Source organism: Acipenser ruthenus, chromosome 8 (assembly GCF_902713425.1).
Source record: "Acipenser ruthenus chromosome 8, fAciRut3.2 maternal haplotype, whole genome shotgun sequence".
In the NCBI taxonomy this organism is placed as follows: domain Eukaryota; kingdom Metazoa; phylum Chordata; class Actinopteri; order Acipenseriformes; family Acipenseridae; genus Acipenser; species Acipenser ruthenus.
The window spans coordinates 19,252,993-19,273,176 of NC_081196.1; the positions used below are offsets into that span (position 1 = coordinate 19,252,993).

The following is a 20,184-nucleotide window of genomic DNA, read 5'->3' on the forward strand; positions in this document are numbered from 1 at the left end:
GGATATCATTCCGATCAATAGGGATTTGGTCGGGATGATGCCGAATTATACAGAATGCAGGTTTGAGAGGGGCTGGATTGGACAGGCTGTACTGTATATCACAGTTTAGAATTTAGAGCTCCTATTGGAGTCCTCTTTACTGTCTAATGTCCTGGACTAAAAGATTCAGATGTCAGAACGGTAGCCTCACAGTATATCTGATTTCCTGGCATCCAGCCTTATCACCCATTGTGAGAATTCAGCAATGTGAGCCATTAATGTGCAATTGTCTCCTGCAATAAACATTCTGTAAAATGCAAATTAATAAGCGTAATTAGTACATTTTGCCCAAGTTAACAGCAGAGGTCTCAATAAATATGCCAAATCACACATTCATTTTTTTATCACCTTTTTTCGTTCAGTGACATTGTTCTTATAGTAATGCTTCAGTCACATTTACCTGTCTGGCTAAATGGCAAGAATGTGTCACTGAAAATGGGTCATGAATACAGGGGCAAAAAGCAGTCATGTAAAGAAGAGAGACTTAAAATGGCAGGTGAACTGTGTGAAAAAATTCCACTAAGATTTTAATTTTCTCCTAATGTCTCTTTCATCGACGTGTATTTTGAGTCTTTTCAATATCACAGTATGACATTTAGAACTAACTTTTTTTCTTCCATCCTACAAAGCATGTTTGCATGGCCCCGGGAGCATTTCACTGCAGGCCTCTGTTGTCCAAAGAGACCAAATGTTAATTTACTTAGCTGCAGGTAAGGTGTGCAGAAAGGAGAGATGGGAAAAAATCAGCAGAATGTGTGATATTTACATCTTTATGCTTCATTCACCTGAACTAAGCTTTTCAGGCTTTCAAAAAAAGAATATTAAACTAAGCACAAGGTTATTTGGGGGACATGCTGTAAAATGACCATGCTGCACAATTATTATTATTTTTTTAAATCTATATGCTACTGTGACAGAGATCGAACGATTCTTGGTGTTAGATCTCCCTCCCGACCTGTGAGGTCGCTGTGTAAAGGGAACAGAGTACCCTTGACTAAATGGCATGACAATTTATTCCTTGGGTTAGGTGGAAGTCGGTCGTCTAGAAAAGGGGCGGAGCTACAGTACCCAAACTCAATGACCTGGACAGGAAACGGCGTGGCATCCGTGGTTTGGAGGGGTCATGAGGGAGGGTATATAAGGGGTTGTAGTGTAAGTGATCTGTTCCTTGGTAAATGGTTAGATACAACCTACATGGAGCCTGTGTTACGTTGCTCAAAACCATGAGTTTTGTCTTGTGTTTGTTAGTGTTTGTTGTAACTGTCTGTCGTCTTAAACTAGACTACCAGTAACACGATCCGGAGCTGTAGCGCAAGCCAGCAATCAACCCGGACATCACTTTCACTGTGTTTGTTTTCTGTGTTTAGTGTGGGTGTGCGTAAAAACTGGACTTTTTGGTTACGGGTCAAACCCGGGGATTATAATTACCGAGTAATACACGCTGCTGTATCACTCCAACATTATTATTTACAGGTGTTTGCCATAAGGCTCTGGACATTGTAAAATCATTCAGTAAACACCCTTGCACCTGGAAATCATTGTCTGTCTGTTTTGTTTTATTTTGGTTTCAAGTCCCCCCACTGGTCATTAACCCCCACTGAAATTTGAATCGTTGGTATTTCTACCAAGTTTAGGCTGAAATAACTCACATGGGACTGCTCCAAAAAATCACCCAAAGATATTTTTTGGATATATGTTGATGAGATCTACAAGAATCAAGCAAGACATTCTGGTATCCGCAGATACGAGAATGTCTTGTATCGGTTTCCAATGTCAAAATTTCCTTTGGCTGTGAGGTCTGGATTTGAAAAAATATGGAAAATTCAGTGTTTTTCAAAAGAAAAAAATCCCAGTTTACCCCACTGTTTGCATATGCATGCCTTCCGCAATCTTGACAATGCAGCGTGGTTTCCATGTGGTTTTTAACACTGCTCCGTGCAGTGCTCCAGTGTCCTGGCACCATGCATACTGGCAACTGGCACATCCTGAAGAAATAGGACTCATCCTGTTGTGGCAAGGTAGAGGTTCCCTGCCACTGAAGACTTAAACGCCAAAGACTTTCAGGTGTGCCTGCCCAGTAGGCTTAATTGACTGATTGGCCAGCATGAGAATGCAGCAAATGGCTTTCTCATGAATGGTTGACCAATCAGTCATTTATCCTCCTAGGTAGGGACCACACCCAATAATAAAGTTTTCATTTGTTGGAGAGAAACCACAAGGAACGAGAAGAAGAAACAGAGAGAGAGAGAGAGAGAGAGAGAGAGAGAGAGAGAGGACAGAACGCTGCCATTCTTAGTTGTTTTTTGGCCCTTGAGCCATTGTTTATTTTGTGTTTTGTTGAAATAAAACATTTAACCGTATTTGATCATTTTGTTTTGTATCGTTCAGAATATTAATAGGAATTATATGCAGTTTAAGTCGGTTTAAGCCGACAGTTTTCTCTACCAAGTGGTGCTTGCGCCACTCATGCACGTGCACAAGCGCACACACTAGTGAGCAGCACACTCTTTAAAGGGATCCTGCCATATCTGACAAAGATGGAGGACTACTCTTTTCGGTATCGAGATGAGTGCCACCAACTGACTTATCTTTGACCTAACTCAAAAGTCCCTGATCAACTGACACCTTTGGTAGAATTCTCTGAAGATGACCAAAAGCTGCTACAGCTGAGGTTCTCTGGAGGTGATCCAGTGAATATTTGCCTATACCATCGTCGAGTTTTTCTTGATAAGTATAAGCATCTCATAGTGGTGTGCTGATCCCACTGGAAGCCACAAGACACAGGCATCAGTTAAAGGCATCTGAACAGTCGAAAAACTAATTCCAGGGTACAAGCTCTGTCCTTGATGTGTCATCTGGAGAGACGATCCCAAAGTGCAAAACCAGTTTAAGGAAAGCAAGCAGGAGCAGCCTGAGCAAGTACAAAGCACATCTGGTGAAGAAAGCTCGGTTTCATCATCCATTGGGGATGCTCTGAACAAGTCTCTTGTCAGCACCGGGCAGTCTCCAGTGAAGTGGAAAGCTCCTGTTGAATGCCGTGAGGCTTATGGTAAATGTAAGTTAAAGAAGATTTCTTCTACAATAGCAGCTAAGGTTTCAAAAGTTTTGGGTGTTGGAGAAATCCCCTCGACTAGTACATCCAATCCAGCGTATTCTCCAAGTGTGCCAGACGGTGATTATGTGCTTCAGAACCTCAAAGACGCCTTTTCTTCGACTACTTCGAAGGTACTACGTCCAGACTTTGAGCCTGACCCTAAACGTGGTTGGACTTTGATGAAAGACTTGAAAGACTGCGTACAAGTCTTCTACGAAGAGCAAGAAGTGAGTTGCGTATGTCCAGGGGCAAAACAGGTGGTAACCATGCGTAGCAATGGAGAGAAAGTGAAGAAGCCAAAGCACTTAATGCTTGTTGACCTTCGTGAGGCCCATCGTACCTTCCAAGAGCGATACCCTGACAAGAAGATTGTGTTCTCATCATTTGCAGCTCTTTGGCCTAAGTGGTGCATACTGCTTGGAGCTTTTGGGACTCACTCCGTGTGCGTCTGTACGTACCTTCAGAACGTAAAGTTGATTTTAAAGGTGTGTGGTGCTCAGGAGGACTACATAAGTTTGCTTGGTAAGACTGTGCACTCCCTTGAGGAAGAAGCTTGTATGTGAATCATGTCCTGGTCTTCAAACCCTAGAGGAATAATTTGATGGTCTAGAAAGTCTGGATACAGTTGACAATGTTGTATTCCATCAGTGGGTGTATGTTGATCACTCCAACCTGCTAACATTGATGGAGAAGGTCGAGGATTTCAAAAGAATCCTGGTTCAGAAATTTCTGAGCCTGCAGAAGCATCACTTTGTCACCATGAGTCAAAGCAACTTCCTGAGGTGCCTGAAAGAAGATCTGAAAGAGGACCATGCCATCTGTCTGCTGGATTTTGCAGAAAATTATAGTTTTGTGATCCAAGACACTGCCCAAGGATTTAATTGGGACAATTCTCAGGCAACAATCGTCAACCTTAGCTTTCATTAGCAAGACTTCGGTATTACCGCAGAATGGCATTACTTTGCCACATCACACAGAACAAGGTGTGGGAGGTACTATTAATGCAAGAGCAGCACAATTTAGTCTTCAAGGCAACATAATTCGTACCCCTTACCAGCTCCAGTGAAGCACATCACTTTGTACCCGATACCCAAGGCAAGATAAAGGTCTCGTTTACCAGTCAAAGTACAGAATTCCGGGTGGTGACAGTGTTGAAAGGTGCAGTTCTCCAGGAGGGTCCAGCTCAGCTGCATCTACAAGTTGGTGAATGGGTGAAGATGTATGACAATAAAATGTTCCCTGGAGAAGTTGAGAACGTCTCTGAAGATGGAGTACAAGTGAAGGTTATGCATCCTGCTGGACTGAACACCTTCAAGTGGCCCTTCCCCGAGGACAGACTGTTCTATGAATGGAAGAACATTATGAAGAAAATCTCACTCCCCATTCCAGTTCACATCCGTAATAATTTTAAATGTGATGATTACTGAACTTTGTGATGTTTCGTTTCTATAGCAGTTGTTATTCAGCCACATTCTGCATGCAACTTTTAAGATCCTTTCCTTTTTGCGTAATTATATACTCATCATAAGAACTGAGATTTTTAGTACGATTCCAGTAGCAGTAGACGTGAAATTCTAGTGACGCCGGAAGTTGTTAACCCCTCAAGTTCCTTAAGTTTACCATGGTAATCTATTTTTTGCATTTTCCATCAATTTGTAGTTTTTAAAACACAACTAATTGAGTTTTTGGTAGTTTAAAATATGTCACTGTAACAAAACAATATAAGTTCCACAAGTTCATAACCCTTCAGCTGCAAGCTAGTGCCAATGGAAGCACATCCTGTCACTTTTTACTCTAGCTCTAACCCCAGACAATGCAAAATTGAAGAATAATGCCAGTTCGGTTAGGACTATGTGGTACTTTAGCCTCACCAAAGTGGCCATAAGCAATGCTCGAATGCATGACAAATGCAACTTCACAAATATGCCAAAAATCCAAAATCTGCGGATACCAAAATGTTTTGCATGATTCTTGTAGAGCTCATTACCATCCATCCAAAAATATCTTTGGGTAATTTTTTGGAGACCCCCACATGAGTTATGTCCGCCTAAACTTGGTAGAAATAACAAAATTTCAAATTTCAGAGGGGGGTTAATGACCAGTGGGGGGACTTGAAACCAAAAGTGCTTCACAAAATTTTGAAGAGTGGTCCCTAAGGTTCTTACAGCAATACTAACATTTTTGGACCTGCATCCCTTACAGGGTAAAGGATTGGGCTGAAGTGCAAATAAAACTTGTCACTTACCCCATCGTCTGGCCACTTGCCAAAAGTGAGTTAGGTGCTGTCGGTATTTTTTTTCTCTAAAGCCCTATTCATTACTAGTCGAACGAGGTGCTACACATGATGGTAGCATCTACGTTGAGCCCAGGGTGAATTTTTCTAGCACAATCTTAGATGTTCAGGCAACGGCTCTGATTGAGCTGGTATGGAATGACCCAATGGTTTAATAGTTGCAATAATACACACTTAATGAGTATTTTATGTAGCTTTTTGATAAAAATGCCCACATTTCGTTCGTGTAGAGGGACACATTTTTAACCAATTATAAATAAACACATTTGAAACAATACAATCACTTTTGACATATAATCAATTCTGTCCAGTGTCCAACACCAAAAAACAGAATTCAAGCAGAAAATATAATGATTATCCTTATATCTAAAACAGACTCCTCCTACAAGACTGTCACTCATTCTGAACTCATAATAAAATAAATTGTATTCAGGCCACGGCTGAAGCAACAAAGGACTGAATAATCTGCACTTCTTTTCCACAGTGTGATTGCCTCTTGAACTTTTTGTGACACCTAATCCAACCGTTTAAGTCATGTTTGCTAAAATGCTGTATTGCACAAGGTTAAGGATCTTGCCCAAAGAGATTAAAAGGGGATTTAAAGCAGTTGTACTTGGTCATATCCTTTTGAAAATGAGCTGGGTTAAAAAAAAAAATTATAAGGCTAAATAGGACTGAATTTCAGAAGCAATAAGTGGAGGGTATTTGAAGTGTGCCGAAAGGTCTAGGGAATTCAACACTGTCTAAGAATGACGGGTTTAGAATGCAAGGATGTGAATGGGTACTGAAAAATATTAATAAACACACAACTGGCTGTAACTAGGGTAATGTGCCTCAATAAAGCAACCTGTCTTTCAAAAGTACTGTAAGACATTTTTGATATCTTGTATTTCTACATGGCATAATTTTTTTAATTATTTTTTCTAAGGCTTACATATTATGTCGATTGGCCACTTTGAGTACTACTATAGAAAAAAACATTCCTGACATAGCCAAGATCTGTAATGTGTCTCAGTGAAAATATAGTATTCTGCTATTTTTAATATTATCTCAACAATGGAGGTCCTCTGTAGACAAATCTTGGCAGTGTTAAGGAGTTCAAACAAATGCACATATAGGCCATGACCAGTGGCGTGCCGTGATAAAATGGACTGGGGTAGCAGAGTTGTTGCAACCAACCCCCCCCCCCCAACCGCTGCCGCCCCCCCTCTGTTTTTAAGTGGCAGCTACCTATAAGCCACAGATACCTTTCATAATTTTAATTCTGAAAGTGCCGAGTATATCCTTTCCCTTCCTGTGTAACCTTGGGCATCTGTGGTGTATATCTCCCTTTTTTAACAATCTCCAATTTTTCAGAGAAAGTTCTCCTTGAAAAGGATTAGTAACCAGATCGAATAAAATTCAAAATAATTAGATGTTGTAAAGGTATTCGTATATGCAATATCATGAGAATCCAGCTATCCTCCTAACTGCAGTGCTAACCAAGGAATATTCATGTTTTGGGGTTGCTAACTAATGATTGGTCAGCTGTCAGAGCTTTTGACTTTCCAGTTAGTTGCTAAAGCAGGCCCTTCAAGTGAGGCAGAGAATACCCTGGGAAATTTATGGCCTGCCTCTGTTCACTCCTGATTGGTCTCCTGTCTAAAAAAAAAAAAGGACATTCTTCGACTTGCCTATTGGTTAAACTCACTCAAGACCTTCAACTGAAATGGAGAATACCCTCAACTGTTGTTTTTTTTTCTAGCGTCTGGTCGTTGTTTTAGACTTATGCGGAGGAAATGCAGATCTCTTATTGGCTGATCACATCCCCTTCAGGAAACCCCTAGACTCTTAAAAAACCTCTAGTAAACCCTGTAAGTCATCTTGGATAAAGGCGTCAGACAAATGAACAAATAATAATTAGAGTAGTATGTTTCACAGTATAAGCAAGCACACTGTACGCAGGTGAGTGAGGCAACGTAATGTGATTTGACTGATGGTTTACTTGGCACTGTCTGGTCAGCAGAGAATACCTTGAAGGTCCTGACAGCACACCACTGGCCATGACCTGTGGCAGCACAAATCGTCATATACAACAACATAGCCCACTTGGTTTGCACACCATCAATAGCTATGTTTACAATAAGTTCTGGAACCCAGTATGGAACATCTTTACATGGGTCAAAATGCATAAAATTCCAGGACACATAGAAAAATCATCAACTCGCCCGTTGCAAATAAATGCCAGTCGCTATTTTTTTCTGTTTGTTAAAATTCAATCGCCCATATTATTCTGCAAATACAATCAAAGCATCATCATCTTGTTGCTCTATCGATAGATTAGCTATTCGTTCATTAAGATCTGATCAGAAGCAGCTGATCAGTGTGACTTGTTTGCTGCGCCCAAGCAATTCCACCGCAGCAGGATTAATCTCAGCAAAGGTGGAGCTCATTTATACATGAATTACTTTCAATTTAGGGGGAATTCTGAAATCCCGGTCTGTCTCAAAGCATCCGGTTAATCTGGAGCCATATGGTAACCCTAGGTAACCATAAATCATAGCACATATTAATAGTATGTAGTTAAATGTACAACTTCAGCATAGCACAAGCATAGATGACAAGCAGAATGCTCCAGTTACATCTGCTGTAAAGCCGGATGACCACTATTAGGGAAGTCAAATTAGAACATTTCTGGAATATCATTCTAAAATCGTTCAAAGTTGTTGTAAACACAATTTTTGGGTGCAATTTATAAAATGGTTATTTTAAATACTCTATTCTCATTAGTCAAAACAGGTCACACAGGGGTGTTGATATTATTATTATTATTATTATTATTATTATTATTATTATTATTATTATTATTTCTTAGCAGATACCCTTATCCAGGATGACTTACAGTAGTTACAAAATATCACATTACAGAATATCACCTTACAGATAACAGCAGTTATAAAGTACAGTAAAATCAGTTGAAAATAAGATCAAATTCAAATAAGAGCAAAATAAAGAAAGAGTAAATAATTACATTTTAAGTGCGAAAATGACTAAGAGCAGTTCAACTTATAGTAAAAATATTTGCTTATAAGAGTAAATTCAATTAAGAGCACGTAATAAATGGATAAGAACGATTTCAAATAAGAGCAATTACAAACAAAAACGTGAATATGGATACCTCTACGAGTAAAATCAAGTACAAGATACAGGAAGTAGTTATAATTAAGAGCAGTAGTAGAATACGACAAAGTATGGAGCGGTTCAGTGCAAGTATAAGATGATGCAAGTACTGGTATATTACAGCATATCACCATGGGTCGGCACTTCTTCTCAAAAAAGGGCAAATCACTGGCAAATATCCATACACCACTAGAATATTGAAAATAAAAAAGGGCAGACAAATTGGAATTTATCGCAATAAACATGACTGACGAGATTTATGTACAGTAAATGTTGACCTTTCGGGAAACCGAAATATACATGAGATATCGGGCACCAATGATTAAAGTAGTGAAAGTAAGTATTTAAATCAATTCAAAGGTTCTGCATGATTTAAAGGCAGACTCATTTGTGCTGTGTCGTGAAGAAAATGGCCAGTAATATTTTACTTTAAAATGTAATGAACAAACCAAGAATAACGAATCAAATAAACAAAAAACTGCACTTTTAATGGGGGAGTTGTGTGTTTTAATTTTATTTGAGCCAAATGAAAAATGTCCCTATACATTTCAGGTTTATTTTTGGCCACAAAACCTGATCCTTTCGAGCTGTAATAACCACTCATTGAAACTCCCCCAATGGTAATGTTCAATTCAACATCTATAAATTGCTTTTTTTTGTTGTTTTTTTACTAATGCATTTTTGGTTTGCATTCGGGGTGGTTGGGGGTTTGTCCAGTGACATTTTTATCTAATTGCATTTTAGCTGAAACATCCCTTGCATCTGTGAGTGCACTGAGAAGAATGGAAGATACAGCAGAAAACCATTGCCGATCTGAAGGCTGCCACACACCAGACGTGATGCAATTTTTTAATTGCCGATGAAACACTTTCGCAGCGTCATGACCACAAACACCAGAAGCGACACAGAGGCAATGTGACAGGTTTGAAAACTGCCAGATCTATACAACTGTTCAGAATTGCTATTGACAAAACTATGATCAAGACTGGTACTTATTTGTCAACATGATTATGAGTGTCTTCTCTGTCAGTATTTCAACACATTTGGCAATACATCATACATACCAGGCTTATCCAGTTCCTTCGAAATGGACTCCCATATATTGTCTTTCAAATCTATCTTTATAATTTTGATGCCCTTTGTCATAAAGCTCTGGGTATTTTTTCAATAATATATTTTCTGAATTATTGTATTCTCCAGCATTTTGGATACTGCTTCACCCTGCTGGACCACGTGTATTGAAGCTGTTCTCTGATTGCTCAATGCCCTTGTTGACGTGTGTCACATTGCAAAAACATAGGATTCAATCCTATTTATTTCACACCGCTCCAGTGCCACCCTGGTGCTGCTCCCGTGTTACCTGTCTTGTAGCCTGTGGTGTGAAAGATACTAATCAAACGTATAGGTTCTATTAATTGTGTCGCATTGCTGCACAGTTCCGCTTGCCGCATCACATCTGGTGTACAGCAGCCTTAAATGTGTATATATAGCATTTACTTTCATTTTGGTGCAGTTATTTGTAGTCTTACTTGTTTACTTTTATTTTATATTGGTATAACTTGCTTGCTATCATTGCAAACAAAATGTCAAAATATACAGTACGATTGATTCAGACACTGGAAGTAAAGAATAGTTGAAAACAATAACTTTGAAGGTTTTATTTTGTGAAAATGATGAGGAAGATGAAGAAGTAGAACTGAAACCATCCTTTGAGTTTTGAATATAGAACAATAGAGTGATACACCCTGCTGTTCATCTCTGCATGCTTTCATGCTGATGTGATGTACATTTTGTAATAGTCACAGTAAAATAAAATTAATAATGTGCAGTTATGGCACTAAAAACAAAGCACACACAGTCAGTATTAGTGCTTTATTGTATAGCAAAAATCTAACTGATAATACCTTGTTTCCATGGACAGCCAACTCGAATCGACTCAAGTGCGATCGAATTGGCCTGAATTCTCTGAGAACTCGAGCTGGTGGACAACTCGAGCTGGTGAAAAAGGTGACGTTTCCATGCATTTCCGAGTTACCCGAGTGATCACTTGAGTTGGCCATATAAGATGATAAATACTGTAAAGAAGGCCATCTTTGTTGTTCTCCAAGTTGCTGCAGCGACAGATGCTAGAATGAGTTACTGTAAATGAGATACTGTTTTAGCATTTGAATTAAAAGTATAAATGCAAAACTGAGTTGCATTTTTCTTTGTGAATGTGCCAATCGAAAAACGGCAAGTCAAAAACTGTCAAAATCACCCAAGGTAGCAAATGCCAAATTTAATACCAGCCAGAATTTCCTGTTATACTGCATGTTCCCACCCACTACAACATTTTTGATTGACATTTACTGATGTAATTTCCTCCCAGCCCGAATTGAGACTTTAGAATTGAGGCCAGCCCGTGGAGTGAAAACGGACCAGAACATTCGGGCTCCCGCCCGTATTGGGAGCCAACTCGAGTAATTTAAAAACGTGGAAACGGAGGTGTGGAGGGGCAACTCGAGCATGTACCCGGGTCATGTGGCTCATAGAAACGTGGTATAAGTGTATACTAACAATACCTTTGTAGAGACACTTTGCTTTCATGCATCTCTAAAACAGCTGAGCTGCATTTTTCTTGCAGCATCAGGCAATTAAAAAGGTTTCATACCTGAAGCCTAGTGTGCACAGATTCTTAAATATGTGTGAAGTTGACCAAAACCCTGGTCCACAATAAACCCTATAAACAACACCTTGAAACTTATAAAATGTGACACACAATTAAGTTAAAAGCAGTCAATCAGGGCAGAAAGACCACTTTGTTTCTTGCCTATTAATTCTTGCAAACATTCTCAATTACATAACTCACAACCAACCTGTACATATACCATCAATTTGCATTATAAAAGCAGCAAATGAACCAATCTTTTCTAGGGTCCCATTTTATTTGTTAATTTTCTTAATCATTATAGATAATCTGGATTATGAACAGTAACTATTCTTACTGTGAACAGTTGTTCTGTTTTGTTCAGCCATAACATAAAACACAAATATACTTTTATTACAAACTAATTTCTGCATCACTGACTTGAAGTATAAATTCACATTGTTTGTAATATATCACATTCTCAATATCAGGGTATAACTGCAACACTGCTTAGTAGCAGGGCTGGCATCAGCACCTGGTGCCCTGACGTCGGGGATGGGGATGGGGATGGGGATGGGGATGGGGATGGGGGGGGGGGGGGGGCACACACATACCGAAATGAAATTGCAAATATGAGTAAATGTACTATTTCTGTGCCAGCTATCCTACTCAAGCAGCCTTTAGGGCTAGAAACGTTTAGTTTTCACTAAACTAAACTAAACTATTCTCTGTTCCCTTAGTCCCACCTCTTCTGGCTTCCATCCTCCCCTGTTCTTCATAAGGCTGAAAGCTATTGGCTGATCTTGACATACACTTATACAAATGTGCCAATTAAAGACATTCTATAATTGGAAACATTTAGTTTCCAACAATCCTTTCATTTGACAAGCGTTTTGTCGCACCTCGTTATCATAACGTCTATTATTATCATCAAGAGGCTGTGTGGTCCAGTGGTTTAAGAAAAGGGCTTGTAACTAGGAGGTCCCTGGTTCAAATCCCACTTCAGCCACTGACTCATTGTGTGACCCTGAGCAAGTCACTTAACCTCCTTGTGCTCCGTCTTTCGGGTGAGACGTTGTTGTAAGTGACTCTGCAGCTGATGCATAGTTCACATACCCTAGTCTCTGTAAGTCGCCTTGGATAAAGGCATCTGCTAAATAAACAAATAATAATAATAACGCCTGAACGCCAATTATAATTATACGATTTTAAATGATCAAAAATGAAACCTGCCGAACCTCCAAATATAAAGAAACACAAATCTGGATGTCAAAAAAAGACTAGAAAAAAAAATCTAAAAAAACTGCAATAAGCACACAGTCAAATTTTCCACGTAAATTAAAAAAAAATATATTATTTCTGTAAAGACATGTCTGGTTTAGCGAGAGACTACTTATTCTGAAAACCTTTTTGATAGAAAAATATTTTTAATTTGGGGGTGAAGGTGAGGGGGCCCACAAAAACCTGGCGTCGGCCCTGCTCAGTAGTATTTAGTCAGGAGTGGGAATTTGTTAGGGGAGATTTGACTGCTTTGTGGAACCATCAGTTAATAATGAGAGAGGCCAATATTAGTTACTATTTGCATTCACACTCTAAAAACCCAAGTTATGTGGTTGATTAATAATGTGAACTGTTTTTTAGCCAGGATATCATTGTATAGTCCTGGTTTACATAGCTTGATTCAAGCAACATCACATGTACATTATTAGACAGGAGCTCTTGGGCAATTTTACCAACATGTGTTTTAGCTAGAAATACCGGTATCCATTACAGTACAGTCACTAAGCACAGAGGTGACAAGTGATTCTGTGAGGAAGTTAACCCATAACTACTATCCACCAAAAAAAATGTAATTAAGCACTTGCCATTATATATAAATAGTTTCAAATGTATTCATTAAAACCGCAGTTTTTACACTATACAGTACATACAATGTTGCAAATTAAAAACCACAGTATAAACAGTACACCCTATAACAAACCTGTTGGGGTCTTGGTTGTATACAACATCTTAAGTATTTCACATAAGTGTGACACAAGTGTATTTTTCACTTAGGTAAGGAAAAAACTTAAGGTTGTTGCACAAAACATCTTAACCACTCTCCTTAGCTAAGGGAAAACACTTAAGTGTACCTGGAATCTTTAAAGATTTCAACCAATAGGACTCTACTCTGTGAATCCTGTCTCCATGGCAACATTTGGGCAGTTAAGTAAAACTACAGTATGGCTGATAAAAAAAAGAAACCCAAACTGGTTAGAGGAGGAAAGAAATAATACACTTGGAGGAATATAATAAAAGAAAGCAAATAATAAAAGTCAAACTGTGTCCGAATTTAACAACTGCCATGAAGCAGAAAAATAGGCAGAAATAGTTGATTGTGTGAATGCAAGAAATTTTAACGGTAAATTGCAGCATTCACAAGATAAAAAAATGAAAATATATTTTGTGTAGCTTTTTGCAGGGTCTGTGTAGGATACTGTGTCTCTCCTAAATATTCCAACGTGGTGCCTGTGTTTCTCCTAATATTCAAACACAGTGCCTTTGTTAAAACAAACACAAAATGTGTTGTCCTTAATCACACTCAGTAATGTGTAAAAAAAACAAAAACACTATGAGTTGTTTTTAACACATTTGAGTGCAGAAGGATTTTCAGGGACAGAGAAAATCCTTTGGATATAATGGATGATGAGCAATTAATAAACAATAAAAAAAAACTGTTGTTTTGACTTAAAGTTCTGTCTTTTTAAATGTCTGCAATGCTGGAATTAGATTTACAACCACAAACAAGAATTCACTTCCGAATAACGGAATAATTCTGTGGATTTCGAAAAAGTCGCTATGTTTCTCAGGATAGATTTGAATTAAGCTTTTAAAAAAAGAAAAAATTGAATTGAAAAAAAAGAATTTACAATGGCATCTCTTATAAATAAGCCATCTCCTTGAGTGCAAATGTCTTGCCCTTCTTCGCATCCCTGTGCCCGTTCCTCCTCATTATGGCTGTTGTCTTCCTTGATGTCCGGGAGACCGCGTTTCTTTGAAATGTTGAATAGCACTGTACATGCTATTATTATTCTGCAGGCTCGTCCTGGACTCACACGGAGCTCCGCATGAAGGCAGTGAAAACGTCTCTTCAGCTGACCCAAAACCCTTTCTATGATCATGCTTGTTTTGGCAAGAGATGACTTGAAATTCTCCTGTAATGGTATTCTTATTTATTTGCTTAACAGACACCCTTGCAGTGGTTACAGAGTATTACAATACAGATAAGTGCAAGTACGAAAATTTTTAATATAATTACAAGTAAGAGCAAATACAATAGTTACGATCTTGCTCTCCTTTAACATTCTCGCATCATGGGTACTCCCAGGCCAAGAGGCAACGATATTGGTAATTAGGCAGGATGCATTGTACTTTAATTGAATGGTAATTGTTTTCTGTTAAGGTAGGTTTCCTCAAATTCATGTGGTGCCTGTATTCTGATGTGGATGTCATCTATAACACCCGCAATCCTGGGAAATCCAGCGACTGTGTGGAAATCCACAGCATAGTCCTTTTGCATGTCGTTAATCGGAAAGTGGATGCAATGTTCAACCCTTCCACATAGCACATTGGAAACCTTGTGAAATACTCTGCTAACCATAGATGTGTGTATATGGAATACTTCTCCAACAACTGCTTGGAAGCTACCAGTTGCGAAAAAACGAAGTGCTACCAATATCTGACTGACTGGCTTCACAGCAGGATCTCTAGCAAAAATGTCATCTCCTGTAATGTGGTATTCCCATTTGCGGCATCCCTGCCCTGTCCTTTCGTTGCCATCACTGATGGTTTTGTATCTGAAAGCAGTACATGGTTGTTGTTTTTTTTAACTTCTAAAAAGTTTATAATAAATGTTACCATTCACAGTCGTGTGTATTTTCTGATGGATACACTCAGAATGCTGTATTCTTTACAGCGGTAAGTTAGCCACCAAACACCCATACTCTTTTTATTGATATATATATACATATATATATATATATATATATATACATATATATATATATATATATATATATATATATATATATATATATATATATATATATGCTCTGAGCACACTCTTAAACCCAGGGGAGACGTTTAAGGAGGACAGAGATGTTCAAAACTCCTGTAAGTGGTATTGTTCATGCACTGGGCATGCTATATGTCCAGACAACTTTTTAATAATCAAGAAAATCACACAGACTCATTTAATTTGAAGTTTTAACGAATCAGAACAGTAGTAGTGCTTTTTTCGGTTTATTAAATGCTTTAAAAATTGGATTGGTTGGTTGCGCAGACCACCATAAATCCCAAGTGAAAAGCAGTCTGGGTGATCCAGTGCTTTACAGGTTTAACAGCATTAATACTTCAATACAGTAATACAAATATGGTTATCATATATTTAGCTCTTAGGTTATAAAATGCAAAAAGCAAAAAAAACGCCTACTGCTAAATTCTAGAACATTCTATATATTGTGAAAGATTGCACCTCACACAGTTTCGTGCCCCTTTAAATTACGACCCAGCACAGAGAAATTGATTTTACAGCGCGGTTGCGCTACTTTTAATTAAACACAAAACAAATACAGCAAAACAAAACAAACACCTAACTCCAATTTGGAGCACTTACACAGGTAATTTCCCTGACTAAATTGCAGGACAGCTAAGCCGTTTACCTGGCACCACAGAACACAGACCACACAGGTTTAACACAGCACTTCTGTTATGACTGCTCGGAAGCAGAGCACCTCTCTTCTGCTTCCTTCTACTCAGAAGCCATTAGCAGTCTAACCGCTCCTCTTAAATACCCTGCACCTGGTGCAGGGGATAACTGAATAATAAAACAATTAAACTAAACAATAAGACAATTAACAAAAAGGTGCATTCCGCACATGTTTCTCTCGCAGGGAGGTTTTAACCCCCTCCCTGCTGTCTCACACAACCCGCTGTCTTACAATATATATACATACAGACGTGCTCAAATTTGTTGGTACCCCTCCACAAAAAACGAAATGCACAATTTTCTCTGAAATAACTTGAAACTGACAAAAATAATTGGCATCCACCATTGTTTATTCCATATTTAATAGAAATCAGACTTTGCTTTTGATTTTTTATTCAACATAATATTGTAAATAATAAAACAAATGAAAATGGCATGGACAAAAATGATGGGACCGCTAACCTAATATTTTGTTGCACAACCTTTAGAGGCAATCACTGCATTCAAACGTTTTCTGTAGCTCTCAATGAGACTTCTGCACCTGTTAACAGGTAGTTTGGCCCACTCTTCCTGAGCAAACTGCTCCAGCTGTCTCAGGTTTGATGGGTGCCTTCTCCAGACTGCATGTTTCAGCTCTTTCCATAGATGTTTGATAGGATTCAGATCAGGACTCATAGAAGGCCACTTCAGAATAGTCCAATGTTTTGTTTTTATCCATTCTTGGGTGCTTTTAGCTGTGTGTTTTGGGTCATTATCCTGTTGGAGGACCCATGACCTGCGACTGAGTCAGAGCTTTCTGACACTGGGCAATACGTTTCGCTCCAGAATGCCTTGATAGTCTTGAGATTTCATTGTGCCCTGCACAGATTCAAGGCACCCTGTGCCAGGCGCAGCAAAGCAGCCCCAAAACATAACCGAGCCTCCTCCATGTTTCATTGTAGGTATGGTGTTCTTTTCTTTGAAAGCTTCATTTTTTCGTCTGTGAACATACAGCTGATGTGACTTGCCAAAAGCTCCAGTTTTGACTCATCTGTCCAAAGGACATTCTCCCAGAAGAATTGTGGCTTGTCAATATGCATTTTAGCAAATTCCAGTCTGGCTTTTTTATGTTTTTCTTTCAAAAGTGTACTCCTGGGTCTTCTTCCATGGAGCCCACTTTTACTCAAAAAGCGACGGATGGTGCGATCAGAAACTGACGTACCTTCACCTTGGAGTTCAGCTTGTATCTCTTTGGCAGTTATCCTTGGTTCTTTTTCTACCATTCGCACTATCGTTGTCACAGGAACATCAAGCTGCTTGGAGATGGTCTTGTAGCCTTTACCTTTACCATGCTTGTCTATTATTTTCTTTCTGATCTCCTCAGACAACTCTCTCCTTTGCTTTCTCTGGTCCATGTTCAGTGTGGTGCATACAATGATACCAAACAGCACAGTGACTGCTTTTCTCCATTTAAATAGGCTGAATGACTGACTACAAGATTGGAGACATGTGTGATACTAAGTAAAGAAACTAATTAGTTTGAAATATCACTATAATCCAATTATTTATTATCTTTTCTAAGGGGTACCAACAAATATGTCCAGGCCATTTTAGAGTATCTTTGTAGAATAAGCAATAATTCATCTCTTTTCACAGCTTCTTTGCTTTATTCTATGACATACCAAAGGCATGCAAGTATACATGATAAAATAGCTTTTAATTTCCTCACTTTTCGGGAGGAATGAAGCATTATTTCAATGAGCTGTAAGGGTACCAACAAATTTGAGCACGTCTGTATATATATATATATATATATATATATATATATATATATATATATATATATATATATATATATATATCACTCTCTTAAGACTAAAACATCATTTCTATACCTTATAGCAATGCATCAATATAAAATAGATATTAAATTCAAATATATGCTTACCTTCCAGTATGTGGAAGTGTAGTGTAGGATATATTGAAAAATAAAAACTGTCTTCAAAAGGCACTGTCTTCTGGCTTCGACTGACCCTGGAATGAACTGCCAAACCATCCAGTATGGGGCACACTGTTCCTGTTATACTGGTCCGGAGGGAGATTGCTGACTAGGATTCATTCACTCTCTGTCACATGTTCATATAGCTTTTTTTTAATTATGTCTCAATACTAAAATTCTAGGTGATGCAATACTTTTGGCCATAGTTGTATGTATAGCTGTGTAACTTTTCTCAGGAATTACAACTCTCTACAAAATCCTAATTTTCCTTTACATGCTGTCTAAATTATTTTGTTCTGCACCCCGTTGTAGCTTCAGAAAACATATGTTAAGGTTTTCAAACTCTTGTTAAGCACGCTTGTGTTCCAATTATACCCAGATGTACTGTACAGTGCCAGCTGCGCTGTGCAAAAATGACACCATTATTGTTGATTACACCATTACAACATCTTTCCATACTTACTGTATGTTTATAAAAAAAATACATAAATTCATTTTAAATGTCCATGTTTTATTCACCACAAAAAATAAAAACACATTTTCTATATGTTATCAGTAAAACTGAAAAGTGCTGGTCTCTTAACCTTTTTACTTTAAAAAGCTTTACCTAAATAAAAACAGATTTTAAAATGACTATTCATTGTGCTCCCTACAATGTTTTACTCAGATATATCATGTTGTTACTGCTTGCCACCTCCTTACATTCAATAATACAATGTCAAGCAATCATATACATTGAGAAAAAAATCATATCATTACTGAGCCGTGTAGTTTAATTAACTGCCACAGACAGGTTCAGGCTCCAAAGCCCTATATAATAACATATATGCATGTCCCAATACACTGTACATGATAACTGCTGATTTAATACCTTATCTAGTTACATGTAGATCAATATATCTGAGCATACTGCTGCAAAATAACAGTTGCTTCTGCTGTAGCAGCTAACAATATTGTGTTGTTTTTTTTTAGTAATAGATTTTGTAAAGCAGCAATGTATTTTTTTATTATTTGCAATTTCTAAAATTTAATATTAAGGGACAGTGAAGTGCTATGGTTTCCCTGCAACTCATTTTAAATGATGTCCCTTCTATACAAAACATTGCTTTTTGTTTACTGAGTGTATTCTGTTTCTCTTGAAAATGTACACTGGACATGAAGTGCAGTATAAGCAATGTTGTTGCTGACGAACACAAAAAAGCTACAGTCTTAGTTTAGTGATGTCATAAAGTAAGTTATCTTGTTTTTGATATTTACAACTTGCTTTGGCATTTTAATATCCGCTATATATTTTGTAGAACACATTATAAGTTCAAAATCTTATTCAGTATGATCCATGCTCAATAAGCATGTTTTTGTTCTCTTCGTGCCTAGAGTACAAGCATAACCCAAGATCCCACTCACACCAAGTCTTCTTTTGGCATTATTCATTCTTAATAAGACTAAAACTCTGTTGTGGTACTGTATGTATTGTCATAGATGTTTAATGGTATATAGTATCATATATGTGAATATCTTTAGTAATAAATAATGCAAATTGTATTTTACCAGGAAATCATGACATTATGTGGAAGACCAGACCGTTTTTTAAAGTTAACATGAATCCAAACACTGCTGTATAAATAACCAAATTCTGTGGTGATATTCTTCCACACCGCTGTCAACAGCTTTCAGATAGAACAGTATGAGGCCCTGACACTTGTTATCGGCACAGACAATAAGGATGCAATCTGACATACATGCATTCACACCAATGGAAGATGGAGGGGGTGACATGAGGTGAGTGAGAAGATGGTGACCAAAGTACCTGTGTAGCCCAGTGAATTGTCATCATTATCGGAGGCTGGGGCCGGCGTGCCGCTGTCGTTGCCGCTCTCTGGGCTGTCAGTGTCTGTCGGAAACAACACCAGAGCTGCTGAAGGGGTCACAGTTGAAACAGTTGCTAAAGCTTGTCCAGAAACAAGTATATCCACAAAACACACAAGTACACAAAATGGGGCCAGAACGCAAACTCCACCCCTGTGCGGCCCACTCCACATTAAACCAGGTAGCATCCTCTCTGCTTTTTTCCCCCTATTTGTCTTCTGGATGAGTTTCTTTATGTGTACTAATATTAATCAAACTATTTTCTGTCTCTAGCACTGAGGTGCTACCTCATAGCTTGCGGTGTACAAGTGCTCTGTGTACAAGTGTGACAGCCAGCAGCATACACACACACACACACACACACATACACTGTGGGAAGCAT

At 38.3% G+C, this 20,184-nt stretch overlaps 1 protein-coding gene across 4 annotated transcripts in view; it reads right to left on the minus strand.

The window, feature by feature from the left end:
• Positions 1–20,184, minus strand: part of LOC117406858 (roundabout homolog 1-like) — a 409,265-nt gene that overhangs the window by 217,115 nt on the left and 171,966 nt on the right. For 2 of the 4 annotated variants that reach the window (XM_059028686.1, XM_059028684.1), the window contains exon 3: positions 19,744–19,827. The exons of the other annotated variants lie outside the window; for them this stretch is intronic. In XM_059028686.1, the coding sequence (XP_058884669.1) occupies positions 19,744–19,827 (84 nt within the window). The remainder of the gene's footprint in view (positions 1–19,743; positions 19,828–20,184) is intronic. 4 annotated transcript variants of the gene reach the window in all.